Genomic DNA, 26,774 nt, shown 5'->3' on the forward strand with positions numbered 1-26,774 from the left:
GTAGCAGACAGAGGCCAGGAATGCACAAGGGACCTCAGGTTCCTGCTCTGTCGTCTATACTGTCCCTCTGTACTATGTAGAGTATAGTACTGCCTGGACACTATAAATGATGACACAACTCCAGCTGAGCAGCACCTAGGCAGGTCGAGGGTGAGCCAAATGGACTGAGCAACTTGCCTTCCCAGGCCTCTTCCAGCCTCTGCCATCAGTCCTGTGAAAATTCCCAAGAGTAGCAGCTTGGCGGTGCTCCATCCCTGGGACCCTCTCCAGTGACACGGGAACTCTGTCTTCTTCCTTTCTCTAAAACTCCCATCTACAACCCTAGAATAAACTCCTTCCTAAACCTCCCCTCCCGGCCCCTTCCTTTGAATTTGAGAGTCAAGAACCCAGAGCTATTAATTCAGTAGAAGTTTTGTTCAACTGTGACCTTGTGGCACCCTAACTCCTGAGTTAAAGCCTACCTGAAGCTAGGACGCCTCTGTCCTACACAAGGACCTCCAACCCCCACTTTTCCTGTATCAGTGTGATACAGAACAATCCTCCCTTTTCTTCACAGACGGTAAAGAATGGAGGGTCTCAGTGCTCCTTATGCTCTTACTTGTGAGCTGCCTGATTTTTCTAGAGGGTTTTATCCTGTTCCTAGTCCTGATTTGTTTGAGGCTCATTATGGCAGAAAAAGTTAATAATTAGTTTTCAAATGAGTCTACTAGGTGTTGTAAGCATCCTAACCAACTGCACTATCTATTAAACTAAATTAATCCCTTGATTGGTCTATTCACTTCCTAAGAGTATCTATGGGGGTTAAATGTAATTCTCAATCAGTTGTATCATTATGTCATATTGATTGTTCTTTCTCATTAGACAAAGCGTTCTTTTACATTTAGAGCAACAATATAAAGACAATAGATAATGTATTATCTCTTTTAAATGAAGGGTTATGAGTTAGAGATCTTAATATAGTAGTTTTTCACACACAGAAGCTGGAAGAGCTAAATGTCTCTGGCATCCTTTGTCCCAACTTGATTAGCTATCCTCCATCTAAAATTATATATATATATTCCTTAATCAAGCAAATCACTCTGTGCTTCCTGCTTGCAAAAGGTTGTCTTGTGTAGCATACCCCATTCATCTATAAGGTTTTTGATGTCTTCGTAGAAAAGCTCAGTTCAAAGCAGGACATGAAATAACCACCAGCCTTAGTGCCTTTTGGCAAGGTGGTCCTTGATAATGTCTAATATATTGTCTAACAAATTCCAAGTGATGAAATGTGCAAGGACTGCCTTTCACTTCTTATTCTTAGCAAGAAAAAGAAAAGAGCAAAAAGCTGTTGACGACACACAGTCAAAATCCGTAGACAAAAACAAACAAACTCCTGCAAAACTATATGCTAAAGGGGTCCAACAGCTATTTGTGCACAACATTTTCTACATTTCATACTATACTATTCTACACTCTATAAGAATAAAGGATGAGGTTTCACTAGGATCGCTTAGTTGTGTGGCACCTGGAAGACGATCGGGAGTTCCGACTAATTCTGAGTAATCTTAAGCAGGGGACATTTGCTAGCAGGGTCCTGGGCGGACACTTCAGCTCTGGCAGTACCTACCGGCTTCACTGCATAGAGTGGAAGCAAGCCAAGGAGGTGGCCTTCAGGAGGAGCCTGCAGAACTGCCGCCCTCCGGCCGCTAGAGCCCAGGCCCCGCCCCACTCGGGCGGCCCCGCCCTGCCAGACCACGCCCCATCCGTCTGGCCCGGCTAAGTCCAGTGAGGCCCCGCCCCTGTGAGGCCCCGCCCCGGGTCGTCAGACCCCGCCCCGCCCCGCCTCCTTCCTGCGTGCCTGGCTCGTCTTGGTAATTCCTCCCGGTGCGCTCCACCAGCCTTCCGGTCTCGGCACCCTCCGCTGCGCAGCCATGGCTCAGCACTTCTCCCTGGCCGCCTGCGACGTGGTGGGCTTCGACCTTGACCACACGCTGTGCCGCTATAACCTGCCCGAGAGTGCCCGGGTGAGTGGCGCGGGCCGCACCCAGCGCACCGCCTCGACGGCGGCTGCGCAGAGTCGTAGGTCCCCCCGGGCGCTGGGCGGAAGTGTGTTTGTGGGGCCCTGCGGGGACAGAGGAGGAAACCTGGGGCCGAAGATAGCACCAGATGGAGCATGGGAACCGGCTTCTAGGGCATTGGAAAGACTGGGCCGGGGGCTTTGGGTGTCATTTGCTGATCCTAGGCCCTGGTATTTCTTTCCAACTCCTCTGGGCACCCGCTGAGTGGGTACAGCCGCTTCTAGAAAACGTGGCTGCATCTTTCCTTTTGCACGACCAAATAATCACTTGTCAGAGTTTAAGCACTGTGATTAGGGAGAGATTGTGTAATAGTGTTGCGAGAAACACCGTCCGAAAAGTCATGAAAGTCTTAGCCCTACTTTGGTCTTTATCAAGAGAAGAAAACGAGCATTTATTGTGCACCTACTACTTGCTCTGTGCATTTTAAATAAAGTTGTAATCTCTGCGGAATCTGGGCCCTCACTGCCCTCAATACTGTGTTTGTAGACTTGTGCGCTCATCTTAATGGCCTTGCTTTCTGTGACCATTTGGTTTCACAAGAAACTGAAGAATTAACAGTATTACAGTGAAAGATCTAAGCAGGACTCTGCAGCTAGATTACCTAGTTCAGGACACCAGCTCCAAGTGTCCAGCTCTGTGACGCTGGGCGAATAACCTGGGTTTCTTCTCAGTTTCCCTTGCCTGGGATTAAGTGGACAGTGGGTGTGTCATGCCAAGAGTTTGTCCCTAGTAAAAGAGCAATTGTTAGCTGTTATGGTTTGCACCCAGAGTATTTGTGTAGCGCTGTGGATCCACTAGTGCAGTCAACAGCCGGTGTTGTGCAGTTAGTCCTCTTAGTGCCCCAACTGGTCAGGCACTCAAAAAATCAAAAAGGAACTCCTGAGTCCCTCGTGTGTTTTCTGCATACAGATGCTTAAACGTGTGTGTTCCCTGCTGGTGAACTGCCCTGCGTGCCAGTGACACAGATCTCATGTCCTTCCTCACAGTGACAGGCATTTCTTCAAGTCTTGGTCCTTTGGCTACTCCTTCAGATAGATCTTTGGGTGTTATTTTCCTTCCTTCCATGCCTTTCAAATCCATGTCTCCTTCATATTTTCTCATGCACTGCATCTGTGGTCATCATCGTTTACGGGAATGCTGTTTATCCATTGCCATGTTAACAGCTGGTTTGGTAGAACATGTATGGGCATAAAAATGTAAGAATCTAAGATCCCCAAGATACTCTTTTACATCTCAGTGCTGTTTAAAGGCTGAAAACGGTACCCTGGTGAGGCTCAGATTATGTTTGGTGTCGAAATCCTAAGTCTCACAGCATGTTGGCACCAGGGCATAGTTAAGGACACAGAAGTGAACCACTCACGGGTATCACGGGTAGCAGCCTCTCAGTGGGCGGCAGCAGCCTGTGAGCAGAAAGATGGTGTAAAGTTCTTTTCCATCCTCATAGTGGAGGGCAGTCTTTGCTGTCTTGCTGTGTGCCGCTGCCTGTGCTGGAGGCCCAGCTTCACAGTATCTGTCTCCTTCATGCAGGGGTCTCAGGTTAGGTACCGTTCCCTTATGAAACCACCCCCAGCCCTTCCCTTCCCACCTATGAACTGTATCACGTCACTACCTCCAGTTTTCCTCCAAACACTCACCACCAGAAGGTTTTAACGTTTCCCAGGTGTGCTTTGGAATCCTCCCCTAGCAGCCCCCATCTTCTTAGCATCAGGCTAAGTGTTTTCTGTGTCCTGAGAGTTAGCACTGAGCACAGTGGACTCAGTAATTATGCTGTGGTTGGAGTTAAAGACGTTAGTAGCTGAGTATGACACTGTCACTTTTTCTGTCTTGGTATGTGGGGGGGGGGTGATATGTGTGTATGAGTTGGGGTGTAGTACACATGTGGAAGTCAAAGGTCAATGTCATGTGTCTTCCTCTCCTGCTCTCCACCTTATCTTTTGAGACAGCAACTCTGTGAACATGGAAATCCCCATTTCAGCTAGACTGGTTGGCCAGCAAGCCCTTTGGAGCTGTCTGTCCCTGAGCTCCCCTCCCGCCTTGGGATTATGGATTCACAAAGCCACAATTCTAATACACATTCTGCTTATGTGGATAAGTTGAACTAGTCTTAGTTACTTTTCTGATTGCTGTGACCAAATCCTTGACAAGAAGCAACTTAAGGAAGGATTTAATTTGGTTCATTGTTTCTAGGGTTTCAGTCCATCCTGGCATAGATCTGCTGGCGGTGTGTGTGTGTGTGTGTGTGTGTGTGTGTGTGTGTGTGTGTGTGTGTGTGTACATGATGTATTCACATGTGGAGTCGGTTATCTTCTTATACCATGGGGGAACTAGGAATTGAACTCAGGTTGTCAGACTTGGCTGCAAGCACCTCTACCCACCAAGCCTTTTTTTCCCAACCCCCCCAGTTTATTATTTATAACAGTCTCTCACTGAACCTGGAGCCTAGCTCATTTTCCTCCAGCATAGCTGGAGGAGCTCTGGGGAATCCTGTCTCTGCACTCTGTGCTAAGGTTACAGGTGTTTGTGTGCCAAGTACTGTAACTACTGAGCCATCTCCCAACCCCTCTATTGGCTTTTTAGTCCACTTTCATTCAGTCTGGGCCCCCAGCCCTTGGGACCATACTACCTTTATTCAGGGTAGTTTGTACCTCCCCAGCGAAATCTCTGTGGAAACACCTTCAAAGACAGCCATAGAGGTCTGTCTCCTAGGTGGTTCCAAATCAGCCAAGCTGACAAGATTAGCTGGAGCAGCATCACTCCCACTGGAGAATCCCTAGTCATCACTGTTAAGAGAAGGTAACCACAGGGCACAGAAAGGTTAAGTCCTTAGCAGATCCTGATATCTTTGGGTCACTCCGTATGATGCTGAGGCTTGAGTTCTCATTTCTCACACCCAGGCACTCTTAAACTGTAGAGGAGAGACCTAGGGCAGGGTGTCCACGTGGAATTGGAATTGGAAGGTGGCAGGTGAAAGGCACATGCAAGGGACAGCAGAGGTAGATGTTCAGAAAGTGGGAACTGCAGAGGCCTGTCGAGGACTTGAGGATGTTCTTGGTGAGCACATTTAACAAGTGCATGGGATTGTGCAAATGTGGATCTTTGTGTGTCCCTTCTCCCAGGGCCGCAGGGACAGCATCCCAGAGGACATGATGCTTGACACTTGTGTCCTTTGGGTTTGCAGACTGAAAGGTCAGGTGACACCCCCCACTCACCGGTTTCGGGAGAATGGGGTGTCTGACACTGAGACTATGTGTCCCATCTGAAGGAGTGGCCACACGCCAGTCTTTCCAGTGTTAACCAAGAGCAGTTCTGTCCTACCAGGTCTTCTAATTCACTTTCGTAAGCTGGAAATCTGAACTAATTTGAAACTTGTCCATTTCAGGACATTGCCTCATTTTCCAACACAGCAGGATCATAGGGTTGCCAGGTTGAGCAAATTAAAATACAGGGCACACAGTTCAATTTGAATTTCAAATTACAGAAGCATTCCTGGTTTTTATGAACACCCCAACTATTACATGGAACATGGTTATCAGAAAAAAAATATATTTGCTATTAATCTAACATTTGGATTTACCTTGTTACTTTTTATTTGGCAGATTCTAGTGGAAGCCAAACCTGTGTTGCGGGCTGGCAGGATAGGACTATTTATACAGTGGAAATGGGCAGGTGTTTTTACAGTCAGTCATGGTCTTGGTTTATAGCTAGCACAGGACCAATGGCAATAGCAGATGCTTCCATTAGATTTGCCTATGTATCAAGTACTTCTGTAAGTAAGCCTTTTGTCTGTTCACCCCAGGCTGGAGTTGACCTTGCAGGCAGGATTACCACCGATAGGCTGTCACTGCCCGGAGTGGTTACTTTGAACCTTGGTGTGACTCCGTACATTTTTTAAATTTTTTCAACTTGTATGTCTGTGGTTCCCAGGCTTCAAGAATCCTGCAGGAGCTGAGCATGATGGAGCACATGCTCCTTTAATCCCGGTATTAGAGAGGCAGAGGCTGGTGGGTCTGTCTAGCTTCAGACCAGCCAGGGCTACATAGTGAGATCCTATTTTAAAAGAGAGGAAAAAAAGAGTCATCTAGGAGCCCACCTGAGAGTCTGGTAACTTTAGGAGGCAGCACCCATTCTGAATCACTTCCATGATTTAGAACTGTCGATATATAGTGTGACCTGCATGAGGGTCACACTGCACTAGACGGGAGTCACACTTGGTGTTTTGAATCAGCTTTTAGACAGAGAGCAGCTCTATTTGACAGAAGTCTTTGTTTTCTCCGTTCTCATTTCCTAGCACCCAGCTCCCACCACCCCAGCTACTGCAGAGTGCAGGCCCCTTGGTGTCTACTCCTGCCTGCCTCTCCATGTCCCTGGATGTCCCTGGGTTCACCAGCTCTGCCATATCTTCCAGCTGGTGGTATATCACTGAACTTGGCTCACAGATTCAGCCAGACCAGCTGACCAGCAAGTTCTGGAGAACCACTTTTCTCTGACCCCCAGTGCTCGGGTTACAAATGGGTGTCATGCACAGATTTTTACGTGGGTGCTGGGGATTTGAACTCAGGCCCTCACGCTTGTGCAGCAGGCATTTCACCCACTGAGTCATCTCCCCAGCATCAAACAGCTTATTAAATATGGGTATTTTAATTTTAAAAAAATTGAGAAATGAGGTCTGTCAACAATCAGAGCTTGGATTTAACCTGTGCTGGCGTCCAAAGGCTTCCCACCTCCGTTGTGCTTAGTTGTCTTTGCACAGACAGATCAGAGGCTCCTGTGTCTGCTAGAGGCCTCGTGTTTCCTCCTAACCCATCTGCCTGGCCGGCCGGATGTATCTCACTGAGTCTCCTCTCAGCCCAGGCCTTTGTTAGCACTGATGGGCCAGAGCGAGAGCTAAGGATTGAATGGCCAGCGTGCTTATTGTCCTGGTGATAGTCTGGTAGCTACAGAGCATTGCCAGGTCTTAAAGATGCGTGCCAATCCATTATTAGGATCTGGGTGTAAGATGATACCTGTCGGGCTGGAGAGATGGCTCAGAGGTTAAGAGTACTGACTGCTCTTCCAGAGGTCCTGAGTTCAATTCCCAGCAACCACATGGTGGCTCACAACCATCTGTAATGAGATCTGGTGCCCTCTTCTGGCCTGCAGTCATACATGCTGTATACATAATAAATAAATAAATAAATCTTTAAAAAAATAAATAAATTAACCCATTTAAAAATAAAAAGATGATACCTGTCTTTGGTTGTGTAGTTGTGTACTGAGGATACAATTTCAGGGCTCTTTGGGGCTGACCAATCGCCTGGGAAGGGGGTTAAACGGCAGAACTTCACCATTATGGATAGTGCCCTGCCGCCTGGCCCCATCTGAGAGCCCATTAGGTTTTCAGGTGTATGAAATGAAGAATGAAGAGCCGACTTCATGGTTAATCTCTCCTTGTTTCTCTTATTTGCAGCTCATTTATAACAGCTTTGCGCAGTTCTTAGTCAAGGAGAAGGGGTATGACAAGGAGTTGCTCACTCTGACACCAGAGGACTGGGATTTCTGGTAAGCCCCCACCCCTTTTGCTACATCCCCAGTGTCCCTTAATGGTTGCTGGTAAAAGCTTAGCGTTTACTCTTCTGTGAAGGTGAAATGGAGGCAAAGGACAAGATAACTTCTGTGCTAAAAGTCTTGTCTTTAATGCATTAAAGTCTTTTGTACTTTAAACATGTCTAGACTTCATTTACTATGAAAATAAGCTTTCAGCTTGTGGCTACTTGTAGGGTATTAATATGTAGTTTCAGTCAGTCACAGGACGCTGAGACGTTATTAAGAACTAAAATGTATATCTATATGAAAAAGTTTGTTTTGTTATTCAGAACCATGAAAGAGGAGTCATCATGTTTAAGTGACTGAATTGGGGCATTTGAATAAATATTCCTTCCTGATTCTTTTGTTCATCCCTTCCTGATTTATGATTCTTAACTTCATACAGGATGTTCTTTGTCTTTCGACCTCTAAACAACAACAACAAAAAAAAAAAAGCAAAAAAAAAAAAGCTTCATCAACTTAAATTGTTCAGCTTAGACAGGTATGGTAGCATATGCATGCAGGTGTGTAGTCCCAGCTACCTAAGGCCTGAGGTAGGAGGATGCCAGTCAGGGTTAGCTGGGCAGCATAGAAAGTCCTGGTCTCTTAGGTGAATTAGGACTGGGAAGATGGCTCAGTCAGTATACTGCAATCGGGAAGACCTGGGTTTAATCCTCCTGAGCCCACAGAAGCAAAAGGAGCTGGGTGCCTTCCAAGGCTCAGGAATCATTGCAAAAGAAGGATGGAAAAATTCTAAGAGGTACAGGTGGTGAATGGCTGCAAGGGAACCTTTCGTCCCACAACAGAGTGGCCGCACATACCAACTCACAGAGGGTGTGACAGCATGCACAAATCCCGGGTGAGCTCACGCCCAATCAAACCCAAGTATGGAGCAGGGTGATGGGCACCGAATCCCACCTTAGCTGAGGCACTGTTAACAATATATATACATCCACACACACTCACAATGCACAAGCTAACCTCTTTGCCAGGGCATTTTCTACGTTATTTTGAACAAACCTCCATATAGTACTACTTATAAAAACTTACCCTCTGGGCAAGGTGTATTATTGAAAACCAGGAAAAGAAGGTCAAATACTATTGGGATGAGGGAAGGTCAGTTTCCTTCAAGGATGGGACCTCTGAGAAGCTACCCAGGTACCAGTAGATGGCTTTCTACCCAGCCAAATCCGTGGACTCCGGCAACAACAACAGTAACAAAACATAGACATGAAGTTCGAGCAGATAATAGAGAGGATGGGGGAAGACTTAGAGCCCTTGGAATTTGGAGTGTGATCAAAGCACACTGTGCACATACACAAAATTCTCAAGGGAGAAAGGGCGTGGAAGGAGGGAAGAACGGATCTGAGTGTAGTGGCGTCGTCTCTATAACCCTGGCATTAGGAAGCAGAGACAGGGTCCGGGGCCTTGCCGTCCTATCCGCCCAGCCAACTGGGGAGCTCCAGCTTCACTGAGAGAGACTGTTGGAAAGTAAGATGGGGAGATGGAAGGACGCCTCGTGTCGGCTTCTGGCTGCCCCTACACACAGGCACACTCGTGTGAACACACATGAAAACGTATACAGACAGACACACAAAATAGGAAAATAATGACGGTTTATAATTAATAACAATAAAATGCATGCAGAATGAGCATGCATTGTGCATCCCTCTGAGATTTGTTTGTCTTTTGATACATCCTTTCTGTCCTGGGAAGTAACGGGAAGCTCTTACCATGTGAAGTGATTGTTTCTAGGAGTTTTACTGTGAGTTGTAAATGCAAGCAAATAGTGCCCAGCTGCCCTTTGATTTCCTTTAGGCTTGCTGTTTGTCAGCCATTGTGCTGTTTCCCCATTATTGTTTGTAACAGCGAATCTATACATTTTATCCAGGTCCTAGAAGGCTTTATAATAGAGAACCTAGAACTTAGTATTTGACCTTCTTTTGCTGGTTTTCAACAATATACCTTGCCCATTATAAAATAATGTAGAAAACGCCCTGGCAAAGAGGTTAGCTTGTGCATTGTGTGTGGATGTATATATTCCTGTGCATTTCTGTTTGTATGTGCGAGCGTGTGTGCGCACGAGAGCACAAACACACACACACACACACACACACACACACACACACAGGCACACGTGTAAAACGGTGAGGGGTCAACTTTCAGGAGTCTGTTCTCTCTTCCACCATGGATCTGGGCATTGAACTCAGGTTGTCAGCTTTGCTCAGCAGTCACTTTTACCCACATGTCACCTGCCCACGTGTTTTAGACAATGGAAAACATTTGTATATTTCAACAAGGTACAGGATAATCCTCATTTAATATATTTTCTTTTGAGTAGTGTCTTTTTTGACAAAAGCCTAAAGACTTTATGAGCTGAACATGCCACCCTGTGCCTCCTGGCACTTTTCCTTATGTACCTGTTTTTAAGTGATACTCAGTTTTATAGTTCCTGGGTGTTCTCTCTCATTGATAAACACGTTCTTCGTTCTTCGTGTAGGTGTGGAGGAAATCTCTTTTAACATTGTAACATTTAATAGTGCAGATTTTTGTCTCTGAGGTTCACTAAAGGCACGAGCTGGTTGATAATCGGACTTTTCCATTTTAGTTGCAAGGGTTTGGCTTTGGATCTGGAAGATGGCACCTTCATCAAACTTGCAGCGGATGGCACTGTGCTCAGGTAATCCGGGGTCATTGTGGTCAGAGTCTTACTCCTTCCAGGGTACTTTATGACTAGTGTATTGTCCTTAAGGTACAATATGAGGTTATTATTTTAGTCAATCAGATGGAGGATAGTCGCTCTGAATTACTTTTCACTTCTTAGAAATATTTGCAGGAAATACAGTAGAAATAACAGACCTCATAGCATTGCCCACCCTTTTCTTCTTCCTTTCCAAAAGATGATGGATATTTCATTGTTCCCATTTTATTAGGTACTTAGAATAGCATCAGAGATCCTTTGATAAAGAAGATGTAGATGGGTACTGGGTAGGGGTTGATGGTCTGTGTATACCCTGTTAGGCCATGGTCTCTATATAACCCATTAGGCCATGGTCTGTGTATACCCTGTTAGGCCATGGTCTGTTTATACCTTGTTAGACTTGTATACCCCATCAGGCCATGGTCTGTGTATACCCATTAGGCCATGGTCTGTGTATACCCTGTTAGGCCATGGTCTGTGTATACCCTGTTAGGCCATGGTCTGTGTATACCCTGTTAGGCCATGGTCTGTGTATACCCCATCAGGCCATGGTCTGTGTATACCCCATCAGGCCATGGTCTGTGTATACCCCATCAGGCCATGGTCTGTGAATACCCCATCAGGCCATGGTCTGGGTATACCCCGTCAGGCCATGCTTGTTTCCCCCATGCATGCTCCTTGTGGACCTCATCAGCCCCACGCTCTGGTTTCCTTTCCATTCCACCTTTCTGAGTGCATGCAGGCCTCACCGGGGTTGACCAGAGTATGGGAAGCAGTCAGTAAGTGCAAGCACCATGGAGTGAAGATCTCTTTCCCACCTCGTGCTAACTATGTAGACACACCAGCATGGCCGTGCAGGTGTGCTGTTTCTATTTATACCCAGTTGGTCAGCGACAGAGAAGACTCACTACAGGACCCCTGTGAATACACCCTCTTTTGATACTCCTGATACATCACTTGCTCTGTAATCAGGGTGCTTTCATATTTCTCTCAGACTCTCCCCTAAGGTACTTTTAAAAGGAGCAGGTATGGCCTTATCACTTATTATTTTGTGATTTGTTTTCCTATTTTTTTTTTTTTCAGGCAACTAGTGAGTGTGTTTATCTGCATGCAATTTGTAAATGCTACATCCATTACCTTTAATTCTGTAAGTCTGTGGTCAGCTTAGTAGTGTTCTTGGCAGTCTTCACACATTCTCTAGTTAATATCTGTCTGTCTGTCTGTCTGCCCCGTCTCTGTCTCTCTGAATTCAACTTCTGAAAAACCTGAAGTTTCTCTTGCACGCTTTCTCTCCTTGATGGCTTCTTTCATTGTACACAGTGGATTCTGGTCTGTTCCTGTGTTTCCCTAGGATCCCTCCATCTTGACACAGCATTCTGAAGGGTCAGCCTCTAAAGAGAAGAACTCCGTGTATATGCTTTGTTCTTCCTTCATCTCTTCATTTTTCCATCAAAATGAAATACACTGTATGTTCTTGTAATGAGCTATTTATTTAAAATGTCAACTATCAACTTATCTGCACGGTGAGAGTCCCCTAACATGGCTCTAATGGAGAAAAGCAGATTTCTGAGCAGAGAACCTAGCTATTTCTTCATCCTGTGCTTCCAATGTGTTTGTTGATCCAGTGTATATGGCCTTGTGTGGGTGGGTTGTCCAGTCTTGTCCCCACAGGCCCTTGGTGCCAGGTGCCCACCACTCCTGGGGACCCGATGTGGTTCATCTTCTAACCTGCTCTTCCTCACTGCTGCCCGAGTCACCCTTCCCACTGTCTACATGGTTGTCTCCTAATTGTTCAGTTGACTATGTATTTTGCTCTTGCTTTGTGTGTGTGCCACTGGGGCTAGAATCCAGGGCCCACACACATGCTGGGCGAGTTCCCTACCACCAATCCACATCCCCAATGCTTTCCTTTTCCTTTTATGTCTGAGACAAGGTCTCTCGTAAGTTTTCCAGAATGGCTTTGAACTTGTGGCCCTCTGGATCGGGGATTCCAAGCATGTACCAGCTTGCCTCATCTTTTGATGACCCCACGGCTTCTCTAGGAAAGGGCAGAGGCTGCTGCAGCAATGGCCTCACGTGGGGCAGCTCCTCATCACTTGCCAGTGGATAGACTAAAAGGGGAAGAGCCACGGCTGTGGTGGAAACCCCAGAGCATCCAAACGATGATCTTTGAACTGGTCTACTTTTACTTGTATTGCTTAGGCAAGTCTTTTCTGTCTCAAGGGCCTAGTATCTTGGCGGCTATATTACAGCCACTAAGTGCTTCTAGAATCCCAGACCAGAGGAGATCAACCCAGTGAAAACCAAATATGCAAAAGGAAAGACAGTGGTTGGCATGGTGACCCATGGGCAGCACTCGGGTGGCTGAGGCAGGAGGATCACAAGTTTGAGGCCAGCCTGGGCTATGGAGCAAGATCCTGCCTCAAGAGAAAAGAAAAACAAAGCTATGTTAACTCCAGAGGGGTGGGGATCAGGATTCTCAGAATTGTCAAAGAGGCGTTCAGGGAACTGCTAGTGAGCGCCACAGTCCTCCCCAACAGGGCAAGCCGCGGTACCAGGATGATGACTCCCGAGGCGCTGGCGGAGGCCTACAGCAAGAGGAACTGGAGGCACTGTACGACAGGCAAGCACTCTGCCACAAACGTCGACCTTCCTTGCTGCTCAGGTAGGACCCCTCTGCCACCCCCTCTGCCTCACTTCCGGCCTGTCCCCTGCAGTGTGAGCACACAAAGAACAACCTCTGTCCGTCTGGCCAAGCAAGGTGCCCAGAGGAATGGCGCTGAGTTTATAGCAGCAGTAGTGTTTTGTAAGTGTGCCTGGTTTTGTTTGGCGTGGTTTTTGTTTGGCGTGGGCTTCCCACGTTTGCACTGCTGTACAGAGGTGCCATTGAAGCTCCTTCTACCTGGGCTTGTTGTGGTGTGAAAAGATCACCCTGAAGACCGTGCATCCCTTAGCTGGGCTGGGTTCTCTATGTGGCAGCTACATACTCCATCCTCTGTTCCTGTCTCCCAGGTTGTCTTATTTCCACTGCCTGCCATTCCTGTTTCCTAGACCCTGCTTCCTCACTGACAGCCCTATCTCCTGCCTCTGGTTTTTATTTTAAAATGATTCCACACATTCTTCTCAAGTCTGCAAAGAGCTTCACTAAAGCGAAACATGAAGCAATATTCCAGAAATTATTTACTGACATAGGTATTAATAAGTTCTAGGCCTCCTGAAGGCCTCTCCACCGTCACAACAAACCAAATCAGACCGAATCAGGAAAAGCCCAGGTTTAATGGGTAAAGCGCTCCCAGGCGATTCCCTGCCTCCCGCCCCAACTTGTCAGCCACAGAGAGGAGACTGGGACATGAGACCGAGACCAGAAGAACCACCAGTCTGTTTTCGGGGATACAGCCTATATCCCCTGTGGGAGTAGTCTTGAGCCTCTCTTTGGGAGGAGCTGTGTTGGGCGGACTTTGGGGTGGCGGGTTTAGGGAGAGAAATGGGGAGGGGAGTTGAGGTGGGTCTTCCACCAGACTCCCTCCAAACAGGTATGCTTGGGTTGATCTGGTGTGGGTGAGATCTTTTTTATGGACAGTAAGTCCTCATTAAAATCACGCTGTTTCTCTGTTCTCTCTGCCTTAACCCTCTGCTCCTTCTACAACACTGTAGTGTGAAAATGCACCTGCTCCCTTTCAGACATGCGATAACCTGGAAACAGTTAACATGCATTTGTTACTATTGTACTGCCTTGTTATATTTGCTTTCTTTGGGGATGTTTAAGTCTTTCTGGCAAGTTGAAAGTATTAGAAGATATGAGTGTTTTTGACAAAATAAGTGTGTTTTAAAAAAAAAAAGACAGTACCTTAGAGTTCAGTATAGGATGCTTTTGTACATCTCAGTCGAAAGCTTTCTTCCCAAGTAATGATAATGAACTGCTGTCTCAGGCTGGGATTATTGCTCACCGGTAGAGTCCCTAGTATGTGTCAAGTTATACATTCAATTCCCAGGGACAAAAATCCCTGTTAAGTAAGTTCTTCCCTTTTCTAAGGAAAGCTACGCACATAGCTAAGTGTTTCACTTTCACTTGGAAGTTCATTCAAAATCTGGAATGTTTTTTAAAGATAAAATAGTCCCTAGCTATGAGAAAGAGCTGGTACCATTAGGACAGGCTGGTTTTTTCACTGCTTCCCCACCAGAGGGCACTGTTTCATTGAAGGGACGGCTCCCGCTGCTTCCTTTCCCCATAAGCATCTTGGTGGTGATTTTGGAATTGGTCTCATCTTACCAGGTTCGTTGAGCAGAGCTGCCATCCACAAGTGCGTGCAGGGCCTGGGATGTCAGACTGTGATACACAGTGAAGGCCTGTCTCTTTTGAGAAATCAGACTTTTAAGTGTGCAGAGGCCAGGGGAGGGTGTCAGATCTGGAGTGGAGTTACAGGAGTTTGGTTGGAACCACCATGAGTGCTGGGATCTAAACTCAGGTCTACTGGATGAACACTGCATGCTCTTAACCACCGAGCCTTCTCTCACCCCACAAGTAAAATTGTATACCTGTAGAGAAGGATAAAGGGGAAAAAGGCCAGTGGTTCCATAACGCAATTAGACTATGTTTACATTCAAATACAGTCAGAGCATATGGTTGGTAAAGTTAAATGTTATATAAATACAGAACAGTGGGCTCTGAATTTCCCTGAGATTTCTGGGGAGAACGGAGGTTGAGATGCCCACTTCACTTGCTTGTTAGTTGAGTTGACCACCTGGGCCATGTGACTCCAGGGCCTTCGGAGAAAGCACATCACTCTGTCCTGTCTTTTGTGGGATGCTGCTCAGCAGCACAGCTGGAGTCAGATGTGACGTGGACCAGCAGAAGTGTTACCTGAGACATGGAAATCCAGAGGTGACGACTGTCCCAGGGAAGGGCTTGGATTTAATTTACCCCAAGACCTGACAGAATAAACCCTAGTCCTTTCCTCCCATGAGACCCTGGAATGTACTTGCCCATACTCTTGAGATTTCCTGATCCAGGCCACCTTCACTCACATGACATGACTTTTATTCTTGTCAATACTCAGGCTGTTCTCAAGTTTTCCTGTTTGTCTGAAATGGCATAAAAGTTGAATGCAGTATTCTATATGCGTTCATCAGCACAAGTGTTAGGGCAACTTCTAGGGAACATTTCATGGGGTTCTAATGTCACATTATTTAACTGTTCTGAAATGTGACTTTAATGATATTCTGTGACTTCTTCATATTGCATTTTTAGTGATATTATATTGTTTTGGGGTTATATATTATTTTGCAACTGAAATATGTTTTAATAAAATGCTTGACTTACAGATGTCCTGTTCCAGCTTTCTTTTAGTGGAGAGCGTAAACTTTCCTCAACAGATAAGGATGGGGACTGGAGAGATGGCTCAGCAGTTAAGAGCACTTATTCTGGCCAAGGACCTGGTTCAGGTCACATGCCAGGTCACAACGGTCTATAACTCCCGTTCCAGGGGCTCTGACACCCTGTTCTGGCCTCCACAGACACCAGGCACCCCTGTAGTACATATACAGATGCAGATTAAACACTCAGACACACTCAATAAAAAGATAAAATAAATAAAATAAACCTTTAAAATATGAAAAAAGGATAACCTGTAGTAATGCTCTTTGAATTGAAATAGGTTTTTCACTGAATTACTGTGGACAGTTCTCTCCATATCCGGCAAACAGTACCAGTGTGTGCTGCATTGTTCAAGGACATGTCTAACACAAGTAAAACGTCCCCAAAATAAAAAACTGAAAAGGCTAGGGGAGACCTAACTTCAGTCTCCAAAACCTACATTTTAAAACCCTGGCATGGTGCCACCTACTCTCGTAATCCCAGTGCTTGGAGGTGGAAACACATGGAATCCTGGTGTCCTCTGGCCAGTCGCCTCGCCTACGTGACAAGTTCCAGGCCAGTGACTGACCCTGTCTTACAAACGCTGGTGGCTGGTCCTGAGGAATGACACTTGTCTGTCGTCTGGCCTCCACTCCAGACTCGCAGCACATGCTCACACCACCTGCCCCACCCCAGCACACAGGGCAGCCTATAGTGGAGGCTTTTCATACAAGCTCTTCTCTCTTCTGAAAGCAGGAAGCATTGATTTTTTTTTTTTTCCTGTTTGTTTGTTTGTTTTAGGCAAGTGTTACTTCTATGATAACTACTTTGACCTGCCAGGGGCTCTTCTGTGTGCCAAGGTGGTGGACTCTTTAACAAAGGTGAGCGGGCACTCTGTTTTTAAAAAATGCATTTAGTCCTAAGGAAGAGGCATTAATTACATGTATTAATTAATTAATGTAACTTTCGAGCTGAGATTTCACTTTGTTTTCTTTGGGCGGTTTCAGAGGTGACTAGGGAAGCAAACATGGTGAATTTGGTCAAAAATGTTTTTGGAAAAGTAACTAACAGTAGTACCCTTTAAAAAAATATTTGGTTAGGCAAAAGTCACCCTCTTCCCCAGTAGGGGATGTGAAGGTCTACAGAAAGAGAACAGAAGACAGGCTCTGGACAAATATTTTTTTGCTTTCATTAGCAGATCAAGAAAAAAAAAAGTACAGATAATTAAGAAAAATTCCATGTGTCTTTATGTGTTCTAAATACCAAACCAAGAAAACGAAGCAATTTTTTTTTTAATTAACCATTTGCTTTGTGACTGTCCAGATGAAATAAATCTCTAGTGACAATGTATACTTTAAGACCTATGACTGTAACTCAGTTTGTGTGAAGTATTATTTTTCTTTTTGCGGCCATTGTATTTTAAAACCAGAATTCAGTGTAGTCATGCATCCGTGAAAGTTCCCATTGAGCAGTAGAGGTTTTTGGTTTGGTGTGGTGTGGTGTGGTTTGCCTGCTGGGGATTTTACCCGGGGCCTAGAGTATGCAAGGACATCACCACTGAGGTAGATCCCCAGCATTGTGGTTTTTATCAGCACAAAGTGGAGTCTGTCTCTTATCTGACAGCAATGGGGGGAAAGTATCGAGTCTCCTCTCCCCTCCAGACCTGGAGATCGGACCCAGATCCTTCCACTTCCAGGCAAGGCTTTACTGCTGAACTTTACCCCAGTTCATCAGCATCTCGTATCTTGTAGTGTGCGTAATTACATATAAATATCTGACAATCTTTTTGTATAGAAAGTAGACACGGTTGACGTTTCTATTAAGCAAAAGACTGTAGAGTGTCATAGTTGAGTGTACATTGTTTGCCATCTTGGAAAGTTCTCTGAAATGATTTACATTTCAGACTTAGCACCTTCCTCTGGCTCATGCAGTGAGTTACTGCTCTGCATGTGGAACTGCAGGTTAATGGACAGTGAGTTCTGAACTACCCTGCTTCGGGCCCTGTTGGTACCATCATGCATGAAGTAGCACATTCTGCTATTTCAGAAGCTAGGGAACTTGGTACATTTCTTGTATGTTTAGGCTGTATGAGTGGACATTTTTACCTTATTTGGGCTACATGAACTGCATTAATACTCAGTGATGTCTGTTTAGTTATGTGTTGACTTGTAGCAGTGATGTTTGAGAAACATTTCTGGTTTTGATTCTGTCATTGATCGGTCATGTTTTCTAAAACCCAAATTCCTGCCTTAGAGTCAGTACATGTAATGATTTGCTGTAGCTTACCACTATGCTTAGAAACAGAATGACTGCACTTGTTACATTTGGAAATTTCTTTTTTTAGCAGAACAGAGGTCAAAAAACATTTGATTTTTGGAAGGATGTAGTTGCTGGTATACAACACAATTTTAAAATGTCAGCCTTTAAGGGTGAGTAACATGAAGAGGGCCTTCCTGGTAGAGGTTTGTTAAACGCCCCATGTCTACTGAGTTGGATAGACACTACCTCTCTTGCTCTCCTCCTCACTTGGGATTTACGCTGATAAAAATGTTTACAGTTTAGACATTACCTCTCTTGCTCTCCTCCTCACTTGGGATTTACGCTGATAAAAATGTTTACAATTAGTCCTGGTACCTGAATTCATTCTGCTTTATGGTTGTAGCTGTCTCAGCCGGTCTGTTCCTCTGCCTTCGCATGCTCCCAATGCAGCTAGCTCTCCTGGGCTGGATGCTCCCTCAAATGAAGGTCCCAGTCCTTGTGTCGTGGCTTAGGAATGGGAGCTGGCGACAGCTGTACCCTCAGTGCAGTAGTGACGGAGAGACCAAGTTCCCGCTGGTAGAATTGCCGTTCTCTTGGTTTAAGGAACAGGAGTGGTTGACCCAGAATGGGGCCGAGTTACTGCCAAGCCCAGGCTAGGGCTTTTTGCTTTCCTCTGCAGGTTTACAGAGTCTTACTCCAAGGAGTCAATAGTCTTTATGTTCCATTACCCCAGTGACTGAGTCAGACTGGTTTGACTAACAAGTGGGCTGCTGGATTCAGCAGGATTTTAAGTTTTGAAATATGTTGCCTTTTGATTGACACCCCAAAATTACATGCCTGCCTTTCAGTAAATCAAGCTATCAAAATACTTCTAAATATTATGACTAAAATGTGCTAAGTCCATAAATAATAATTGCAGGATATTTGTTCCAATTTGATATTTCTCTAACACCTTCTTCTCTCCCTCCAAGACAAAAACAGTATTTTAAAGTGATGTTTGTTTATTTTTATTCCCCTGTGTCTGCTCATATCAGACTTGGTCCTGGCTCAGAGCAGCTGGTTTTTGGGTTGTTTTGTTTTGTTTTGTTTTTTGTTTAACTTCATAGTACATGGTGTTTGCTGTGCCCATCTTGACAAAGGGACAACTGTGAAGTCACCCTCTGCTTCATTATTTTCTCATTAGCTTTATCCAAGGAAAAGCATGGTTTGTTGCTTTGAAGTAAACTCAGCAAAGAATGAAGATCTATTCATGACATTTTATTGCTTTATAATAACAAGTAGATTGAATACTCCGTGCTTGAATAAGTGAGGTACAGCTTAACAGTTTTAAACAGTAATATAAAAATACAGTACAGAGCATAAATAAATAATGTCTTTTCATTTCTAGTCTGACTTTGAAACCTTTAATGTTAATCATGCTTTCACTAGAATGGAAAGCATCTCATGCTAATGTTCTGTAAGGCCCTAAAATCATTTTACAAAGATGCAGCCGAATTAAATCAGAGTGATCACACTGCGTGGCAGACAACAGACTAGGTCAGACATCTGTTTCCAAGTCGCACCAGGTATGTGGACTTCCCACAATTGCAGAAAAGCGTGTGTGGCAAAGCACCTGTAGTTCAAATTCATTTTAACACATTAGTTTGGTTTCTCATGCAAGCTTCAAAAGTGTGCATGCACCTGTGCATTTGGATTTATCTTGATGAAAGGGGCTATATAGAGTGATGCACCATCAGAAATATCCTAGGCTATACAGTGTCATTTAAATTTGAATATTCAAGTATTCAAATAACACAAAATTATGTGATACTTCCTGCATGTTTCCTAGAAGTTCTCTTTTAATTACTAAAAACAGGCTTTAAAAAAAAAAAAAAAGGCTGCATTTCTGAAATGAAATTTATGGTGAGTTGGAACCTTATTTCTGTTTTTGTGAGGGTTTTTTTTTTTTTTAAACTTATGGTAAAATTTATGTAAAAAGAATTCACAGAAACCCACATGGGCTTTGGGATCACTGAGTGCTCAGGAGAGTCCTCACATAGTCACCATTGCTGCTCACTTTTACAGAAGGAAACCCAGTCTCGGAGTGCATTTTCGAAAATGTCAGTTGTTCACATTACTCTTAGCCTACCTCCATATGCAATCTCCAGGGTGGGCGTGATGGCGCTGGGGAAAAGCCTTTCCAAGCAGAGGGTTTATGTGAGCTCGGTATTAAGTGCTCACATGGGAGCCACTAGGAATCCTGAGAAGGAGGAGTGCACATATTCAGAGGAGTAGAGACCATTTGACTCTGCATTGGGTAGCTGGAGCCACACCTGGTCATCTTCTGTGAGCTCCATGATTGCGCTCCCTGAAGCCTGATCCAGGTAGCCTTTGCTGTACTCATCATAGGTGTACATTGTGGGGGTGCCGTTCTTATACAGGCCTACCCACACATGTGTCCCCTTCACATGCACGTGATAGGAGAAATAATATACTCCTGGGATCTTACAGGTAAAGATTCCAGTTCTTGGATCATAGTGCTGCTGCCTATTATACAAGATCTCATCAAATGGGATGGGGGCACCCACTGCCGGGTAAGCTTTGGAGAGAACGACAGTAAAAGCAGACACAGGCGTCCCTGTAACTCCGTGGTTAGCACTGACAAGGGGCGTCCCAGAGAGCCTGGGCCTTTGGCCTGCCTTTGTGAAACCATCAGGCATGACTCCTTGGCCCGGGGGACCTGGGGGACCCGGGGGACCTGGGAGACCAGGCTCTCCACTGTGTCCTCTTGGTCCAGGAGGGCCTGGAGGACCAGTGGGCCCACTGAGGCCTTTCGTTGCTATGCCAGCTGGGCCAGGAGGACCTGGGTTTCCAGGGACTCCCTTAGATCCAGGGAATCCTGGGGTACCTGGTGGCCCAATGGGACCTCTGCTACCTGGAATTCCAGGTTCACCCCTTGGACCCGCCTCACCGTTGTGTCCAGGCACTCCCTTAGCTCCTGCAGGGCCAATAGGACCTTGGAGACCAGGGGGTCCTCTCACTCCAGGATCACCTTTTGGGCCTGGTAGCCCTGGGTTACCCTTAGCACCATTGAGACCTGGCTCTCCGGGGTACCCTGTTTTTCCATCTAACCCAGGGGGGCCCCTTGCTCCTCTAGCCCCAGGTGGCCCTATAGGCCCAACTGGACCTGCTTCACCTTTAGCACCTGGGATACCATGGTTTCCTGGGATTCCTTTAGGTCCTTGGGGTCCCATATTCCCAGGGGGTCCAGTCAGACCTGCCTCCCCAGGATGACCCGCTGGCCCTTGTTCACCTTTGGCTCCAGGGGCCCCAGGAAGACCAGCAGGTCCCCTTTGTCCCCTCAAACCTGGCAAGCCTGGTTTTCCAAAGCCAGGAGCTCCTGGAGGCCCAGCTGTTCCTGGAGCTCCGGGGTGGCCTTTTTCCCCTGGGATGCCTGGGTGGCCTGGGGCGCCAGTGGCTCCTGGCTTCCCAATACCTTCTCGTCCTTGTTTCCCAGGAGGCCCTTGGGGACCTGGTGGACCTGATGGTCCCCTTTCTCCTGGGAAGCCCCGGTCCCCTTTGATTCCTGGCTGTCCTGGGAAACCATTCTCACCTCTTCTTCCCACTCCAGGGGGGCCAGGGGGTCCTATGGGACCCTGAGAGCCTGGAAGACCCCTCTCACCTGGACGGCCAGGAGCACCGTATCCCGTTTCCCCTTTCTGTCCATTCGCACCAGGGGCTCCTGGTGTCCCCTTTTCTCCAGGAAAGCCCCTGGGTCCTGGGGCACCTGTAAGTCCCTGCTGTCCAGGTTTTCCTGACACAGAAATTCCAGCTGGGCCAGGGATTCCAGGTGGTCCTGGAGGGCCCCGAGGTCCTGGTAAGCCAGCTGGTCCAATATCTCCTTTGTGTCCATATGGTCCTCTCTCCCCTGGTTTGCCTGGCAGGCCTGGCAGGCCTTGCTTCCCAGTGGTTGATATTCCTGGTGGTCCTGGCAACCCTGGCTCTCCTTGGAGCCCAGGGCTTCCATAGCCTGGCTTTCCTGGAGGTCCTGAGGGACCTGGGTGTCCTCGGGGTCCAGGTGGGCCTGGTGGACCAGGGATGCCTTGCTCTCCTCTTACTGGGATTCCTGTAAGACACACCAACATACCACTCAACATCAGCATCATTAAACACAACCAGAGGGCAGAGCGCAGTAATCTTGCATCCCAGAAAAATCTTCCACACAACCATCTTCAATGGGGTTGGATAGTATGGGTGTTGTATTTGTTCAGATACTTCTAGAGAAGGTGGCTTCACAAAGCCACGGCTGCCATGACTCTTTCATCCTAATGAGGCAATGTAAATAAACTGGCGTTGAGGAATCCCTCTAAGGTAAACATAACATGGAGGTGGGTTGATGGCATTTGTTGTAGGAAGATCATCTAGTTATGAAGGTAAGGAAAGAAAAGGAAGAACTAAGCAGTCTAGCCTCACTTAGGTTATTCTCTAAGGGAGAAATGAGAAGCTTAGACCTGATCATGGTTTCCTACCGAACAGCTTAGATCTAGACTCATTGTTTGTCAATCTCAGTATATACTTGAGTTTTGTTCTCCTTTACTGACCTAAAATTGAAGCAAAGAATGGCAGGACTAGACATAATGCATTGCTAAGGCACACAGAATAGCTTCAAAGTGATGATCAAAATATAGTAAATGTGGCTTAATCTTGTGACGCTGTGGATTCATTTAACCAAAACATTTTCCTGGTGTGCTAAACTCATCTTCAGTAGCCCCTTACTCGGTGCCTATGACAGAACGTGCTATCGGACCAGAGGCTGTGATGGAGCATAGAATGTGACCTGCCTCGGGGATAAAGTGTGATGGTTACTGTAAGAAGCCCCTCAGTGGTGGGATATAGCCTGCAGTATAGACATTACCATATGCCATGAAGACAATGCCTGTTTGTGCCAATTGCCAGTAGTTATTGTAAATGTCACACAGAGTGTTTTATTTTTTAGAGAAATTACATAGAACTAGTAAAGACGACAGCAAAATTACAGGTGACTTTTAAAAATATTTACTTGTATAATTTTTATTTATTTAAGTTATTTTATAAAAGTTTTCAGAACCCTTTAGATTTTTGTACTGTTGAAAAGCAGTTCATAGTAATGCTGATTTAACAGATGTGACAGTAGATAGCTCAAAACTGTAAAAATGATGTTTATGATCTAGCTATTTGTTGTGTGTGTGTGTGTGTGTGTGTGTGTGTGTGTGTTCCTAGATCTCAAAATTAGAACCTTCGTCCTAGATGAGTGCTCTACCACTGAGTTAAACTCCTAATTATATATCTATCACTTTTTACCTAACTTTTAATATGGTAAACTCTTAAGACTAATGGTTTGAATAGTCAAAATGGAGACTAGGGGATATTTATTAACAATTCTAAATTATCTTTGATAACATTTTTAAGAATATCATTCCCTTCAGCTCTAAGTTATTAGTATGCAAGGACATTAATTTTTTTTTAAATCTCTCCTGTTAAATCTCTGGCACTTAAAGAGCAGTCAACCAACAGTATTTACTAATATTCTCAAAGATGACTCCTGATATTAACTTTGGTGTACATCCATGATATGTGTGTATGCACTTTCACACACAAAAGAAAATTGATAAGTGAATAAGGGATTTGTAATGGCTTGGAATACAATAGCATAGTTTTCAAATGCAGAATTTACTTCAGCATCCAATTATAAGGATCATCTTTATATAAAAATAATTGTCATGGATTATGGAAGTATGTTTTACTGTTAAAGGGGGCAAACTCGTCTTACTGGAAAGGATAGCACCAGACACTATTGGAAACTTAACCTCCAGTGATGGTATTATCTCTGTAGCCTGGACTGTTGCTGTTAGGATCCTAACCTCTCAGTGCAAGAAAGAGTCTGGCTTCTGTAGTATTTGGGGGATAGCCATCAGTTCGTCGTCTAAAAAGTCAGATTAGGGAGCACTGTCCCTCGGGAGTCGCAGCTACCTTCAGATAAGGTTCTCACATGTCTGCAGGCTGCACTGTGGTGGAGTAGCCTCCTACTGCACAACTGAATGAGCTTCGGCTGTTCTCTCTGTGAGCCTGTGCTGAGCAGATTTGCCCAGAGATTACATAGGAACCCTCCAGGTTAGGCATGTGTGTTTGTTAGAGGGCACTGATGCCTGGCAGTGGGTGGGAATTCTGTTCATTATCAGAAAGAAACCAAGGTGGTTTAATAGTTAAAACAGAACTTCTCTGATTTGTATCTGTTAAGATATTTCCATGTGTTCTGTAAGAATAGTAGGATGATGAGCAGTATGTTTTAGGTGGGAAGACAGAGACATGTTTAAACCTCTAACAGTGGTGTGTTTGTTTTTCATCCAATATTTTTTGTGCTGAAAAGTCTGAAGTTGGTCAAAGTGCCAAACCCATTCTGCCTGTTGGCATTTCAAGCTACACTCACTGCTTTAAGGTAGAGTAACTTTGTCTTCTATTCCTTTCTTCTAGCTTTTATCTTGTCCTCAATTTATATAGGTTATCAGACAGTCAAGTGTATCTCGTACTTTTTAAATATTAAGCTGCCTTTCATGAAATACTTAATTCTTTTAAAAAGACATTCTTAAATATTTGATTTTTTTCAAAATGTTTCTCTCTAATACTGTATCATTTAAAGATTAGTACACATGCCTTTGCTCTATGCAGGGCAACATATATGAATAAAGTGAAAAATACTATGGAAAATGAAATCTGAAAACAGTTTGTATTATCAGTAGTCACCGTGTCTAAATCTGTTAGATAGAATTAGCAAAGATACGACCTGATTGTTGCCCTTCTTGGATGATGTCATGTTATTTCACATGCACTGTCTCAGGATCCTTCATAGTAACAAAGCCAATAGGTGAGGTTAGATTCCAAAGGAAAGATCGATCAGATGTCTCAGGCTATCCCAGTAGAGAAGTAGAAGAGAAAGCAGTGCGTGGATGTATAATAGCCAGATGTACACACTCGGCACATGTACACACATTTACACTTCACAGCAGCCCTTGAGATTCTGAGCCCACACAACCAACACTTAGCAGTTAGTTATGTCTGGACATTGAACCAGTGCACTACATATGAATGTGTAAGTCCATATGAGAATTGTTACTTCCTTTGCCCATTAGGTTTATTGAGGGATGTCTGGTTTTATTTGATACCAGTTTTCTTTAATATCTGCAGGCTTGGTTTTTTACGTAAACATTTAAGTAATTAGATACATAAAATTCCTAGTCTGTAAAATTGTTTTTAGTTTAAACTAACTTAATTTTATTGAATTAACATTTCTAGTTTCTGGATAATTAGTTAATTGTATGAAACCATCATCTGAAAGGGGGAAAAGCTGGCTCCATACATAGCCTTTGATATTTCTCAGGTGTGTCTTTCTCTTCTACCAACTCTGGAGGAATATTATCTTTCTGTAATAAAGAATTGTCTTTTCCACACATCAGTTCGTTGTAGTAACTTGAGCCAACCAAGAATTTAAAATAGAAGAAGAACAGACTGTAAAGTATTTTGTTAAGGAGTTCATCATTAATATTTGAGAACACCAGCCCTCTGGTTAGAAGAGCAGAATGTGCAACTGGATTTACCTTTACTCTTTATGGAGTATGGGATGAAGAACTGTGTGTTGGGGTTGGCACGTGGGCCCTTTATGCCTGTGGGAGTTTGGTATCGCTCAGCATAAAACACTCCGTGGACTGAGGTCAAGGATGTTAACAGCAGAAGGGCCATTTGTGGCAGCATATTTTCAGACAGATTCTGCAAAACAGAAGAGAGTGAGTATGCGTAGCCCCATGCCTGACCAGTTTTATTTTTGTGATGTTCTACAGATTGATTTGTTTTGTAGTTATCTCATTTTTTATGACTGACCTTTTATATTTTGAATATATTGCATAAAATAACAGGAAAGTTTTTGTTAAATGAATATGTATGTCTTGCTAGTTTTGAGATGCTGCATTCAAATAATGTTCTAAAAATAAAATGACCCCCACTAAATAATCTCATTACTAGATGGCTGTATTAAATAATCCAGAATCTTTGACGTAACTAACCTGACATAGCTAGAACTTTCAGGATACATTGAAATTCACATGAAGGCAATTTGTACAGTCCTTTCTATTAGAATATCTTAAATAGATAATTAGAAGCCAACCTGTCTGGGTGCCTGTTGGTAGAAAGCCACTTTTTAAAATCATGCACACATACAAAAGTGTCTATAACTGACTGAAGATGTTTCCAAACCACCTGACAGGGGCGTCTCCCAGGGACCCTTGGTTTAGACTTACCTGGTGCTAGGAGGTTCTGGAGATGTGTGGGCAGCTTTCCTGCTTCCTCTGCCTGGTGAGCAGTGGATGATGTCCTCCACAGCTGCCCTGGGGTATTTATACTGGGTTTTTTCCCACTTATTGAATGAGGTTACCCTAGCTTAAGCTCCACCCCTCAGGGGTGGTAAGCACTAATTATGGTGGAGTGTCCTATTGGGGAGGCATACAAAATCAGGCTGGGTTCTCTTCTTGTTTGTTTTTTGTTTTTTTATTGAAAAATAAACTTTTGTCTTCAATATATATTAATAGCTTTAACTGTGCACCATTTCTTTTTTTCTGTATTTCACTTTAGGAGTTCTGACCCTGGTGTTGATTCATGATGGAATGATGATTTGCCCTTTTTATTTTTAAAAAGTACATCCTTTTGTTATTTGATTGAAAATATTTGGTAGGAAAATATGAGAGTTATTTTAGGGAGAATATGGATTTAAATCATCATGGTGATTTTTCAGTTATTAGAAAAAAAAAGGTTTTATAAAAGTAGCTGACCCGAATTT

The 26,774-nt window shown here is 44.7% G+C and overlaps 2 protein-coding genes across 2 annotated transcripts; one reads left to right on the forward strand and one right to left on the reverse strand.

Annotated features, from left to right (window-relative positions):
• The first annotated feature begins 1,825 nt into the window (after positions 1-1,825).
• Positions 1,826-18,589, forward strand: LOC118570676 (5'-nucleotidase domain-containing protein 1-like). The gene is made up of 7 exons (XM_036169343.1): positions 1,826-2,003; positions 7,504-7,595; positions 10,228-10,299; positions 12,861-12,985; positions 16,475-16,554; positions 18,018-18,102; positions 18,336-18,589. Exons 1-7 carry the CDS (start codon positions 1,911-1,913, stop codon positions 18,587-18,589), a joined length of 801 nt encoding a protein of 266 aa, XP_036025236.1. The 5' UTR covers positions 1,826-1,910.
• A 581-nt stretch (positions 18,590-19,170) lies between these two features.
• On the reverse strand, positions 19,171-26,309 carry Col10a1 (collagen type X alpha 1 chain). Its single transcript, XM_036169091.1, has 3 exons — positions 26,239-26,309; positions 25,543-25,711; positions 19,171-22,037 (listed from the first exon to the last, which is right to left on the reverse strand). Exons 2-3 carry the CDS (start codon positions 25,694-25,696, stop codon positions 20,149-20,151), a joined length of 2,043 nt encoding a protein of 680 aa, XP_036024984.1. The 5' UTR covers positions 25,697-25,711; positions 26,239-26,309; the 3' UTR covers positions 19,171-20,148.
• Between the last annotated feature and the right edge of the window lie 465 nt (positions 26,310-26,774).

This window comes from Onychomys torridus, chromosome 19 (assembly GCF_903995425.1).
Source record: "Onychomys torridus chromosome 19, mOncTor1.1, whole genome shotgun sequence".
NCBI classification, from domain to species: Eukaryota; Metazoa; Chordata; class Mammalia; order Rodentia; family Cricetidae; genus Onychomys; species Onychomys torridus.

Bases quoted from the DNA above. Each gene is read 5' to 3' on its own strand.
- Col10a1 (XM_036169091.1), bottom strand. From the start codon at position 25,696: ATGCTGCCACAAATGGCCCTTCTGCTGTTAACATCCTTGACCTCAGTC. The intron at 22,038-25,542 runs GTAAATCCAGTT...TGTGTCTTACAG, and splicing joins ATACTCCATAAAGAGTAAAG to GAATCCCAGTAAGAGGAGAG.
- LOC118570676 (XM_036169343.1), top strand. From the start codon at position 1,911: ATGGCTCAGCACTTCTCCCTGGCCGCCTGCGACGTGGTGGGCTTCGAC. The intron at 7,596-10,227 runs GTAAGCCCCCAC...TTTCCATTTTAG, and splicing joins CCAGAGGACTGGGATTTCTG to TTGCAAGGGTTTGGCTTTGG. The intron at 16,555-18,017 runs GTGAGCGGGCAC...TTCTTTTTTTAG, and splicing joins TGGTGGACTCTTTAACAAAG to CAGAACAGAGGTCAAAAAAC.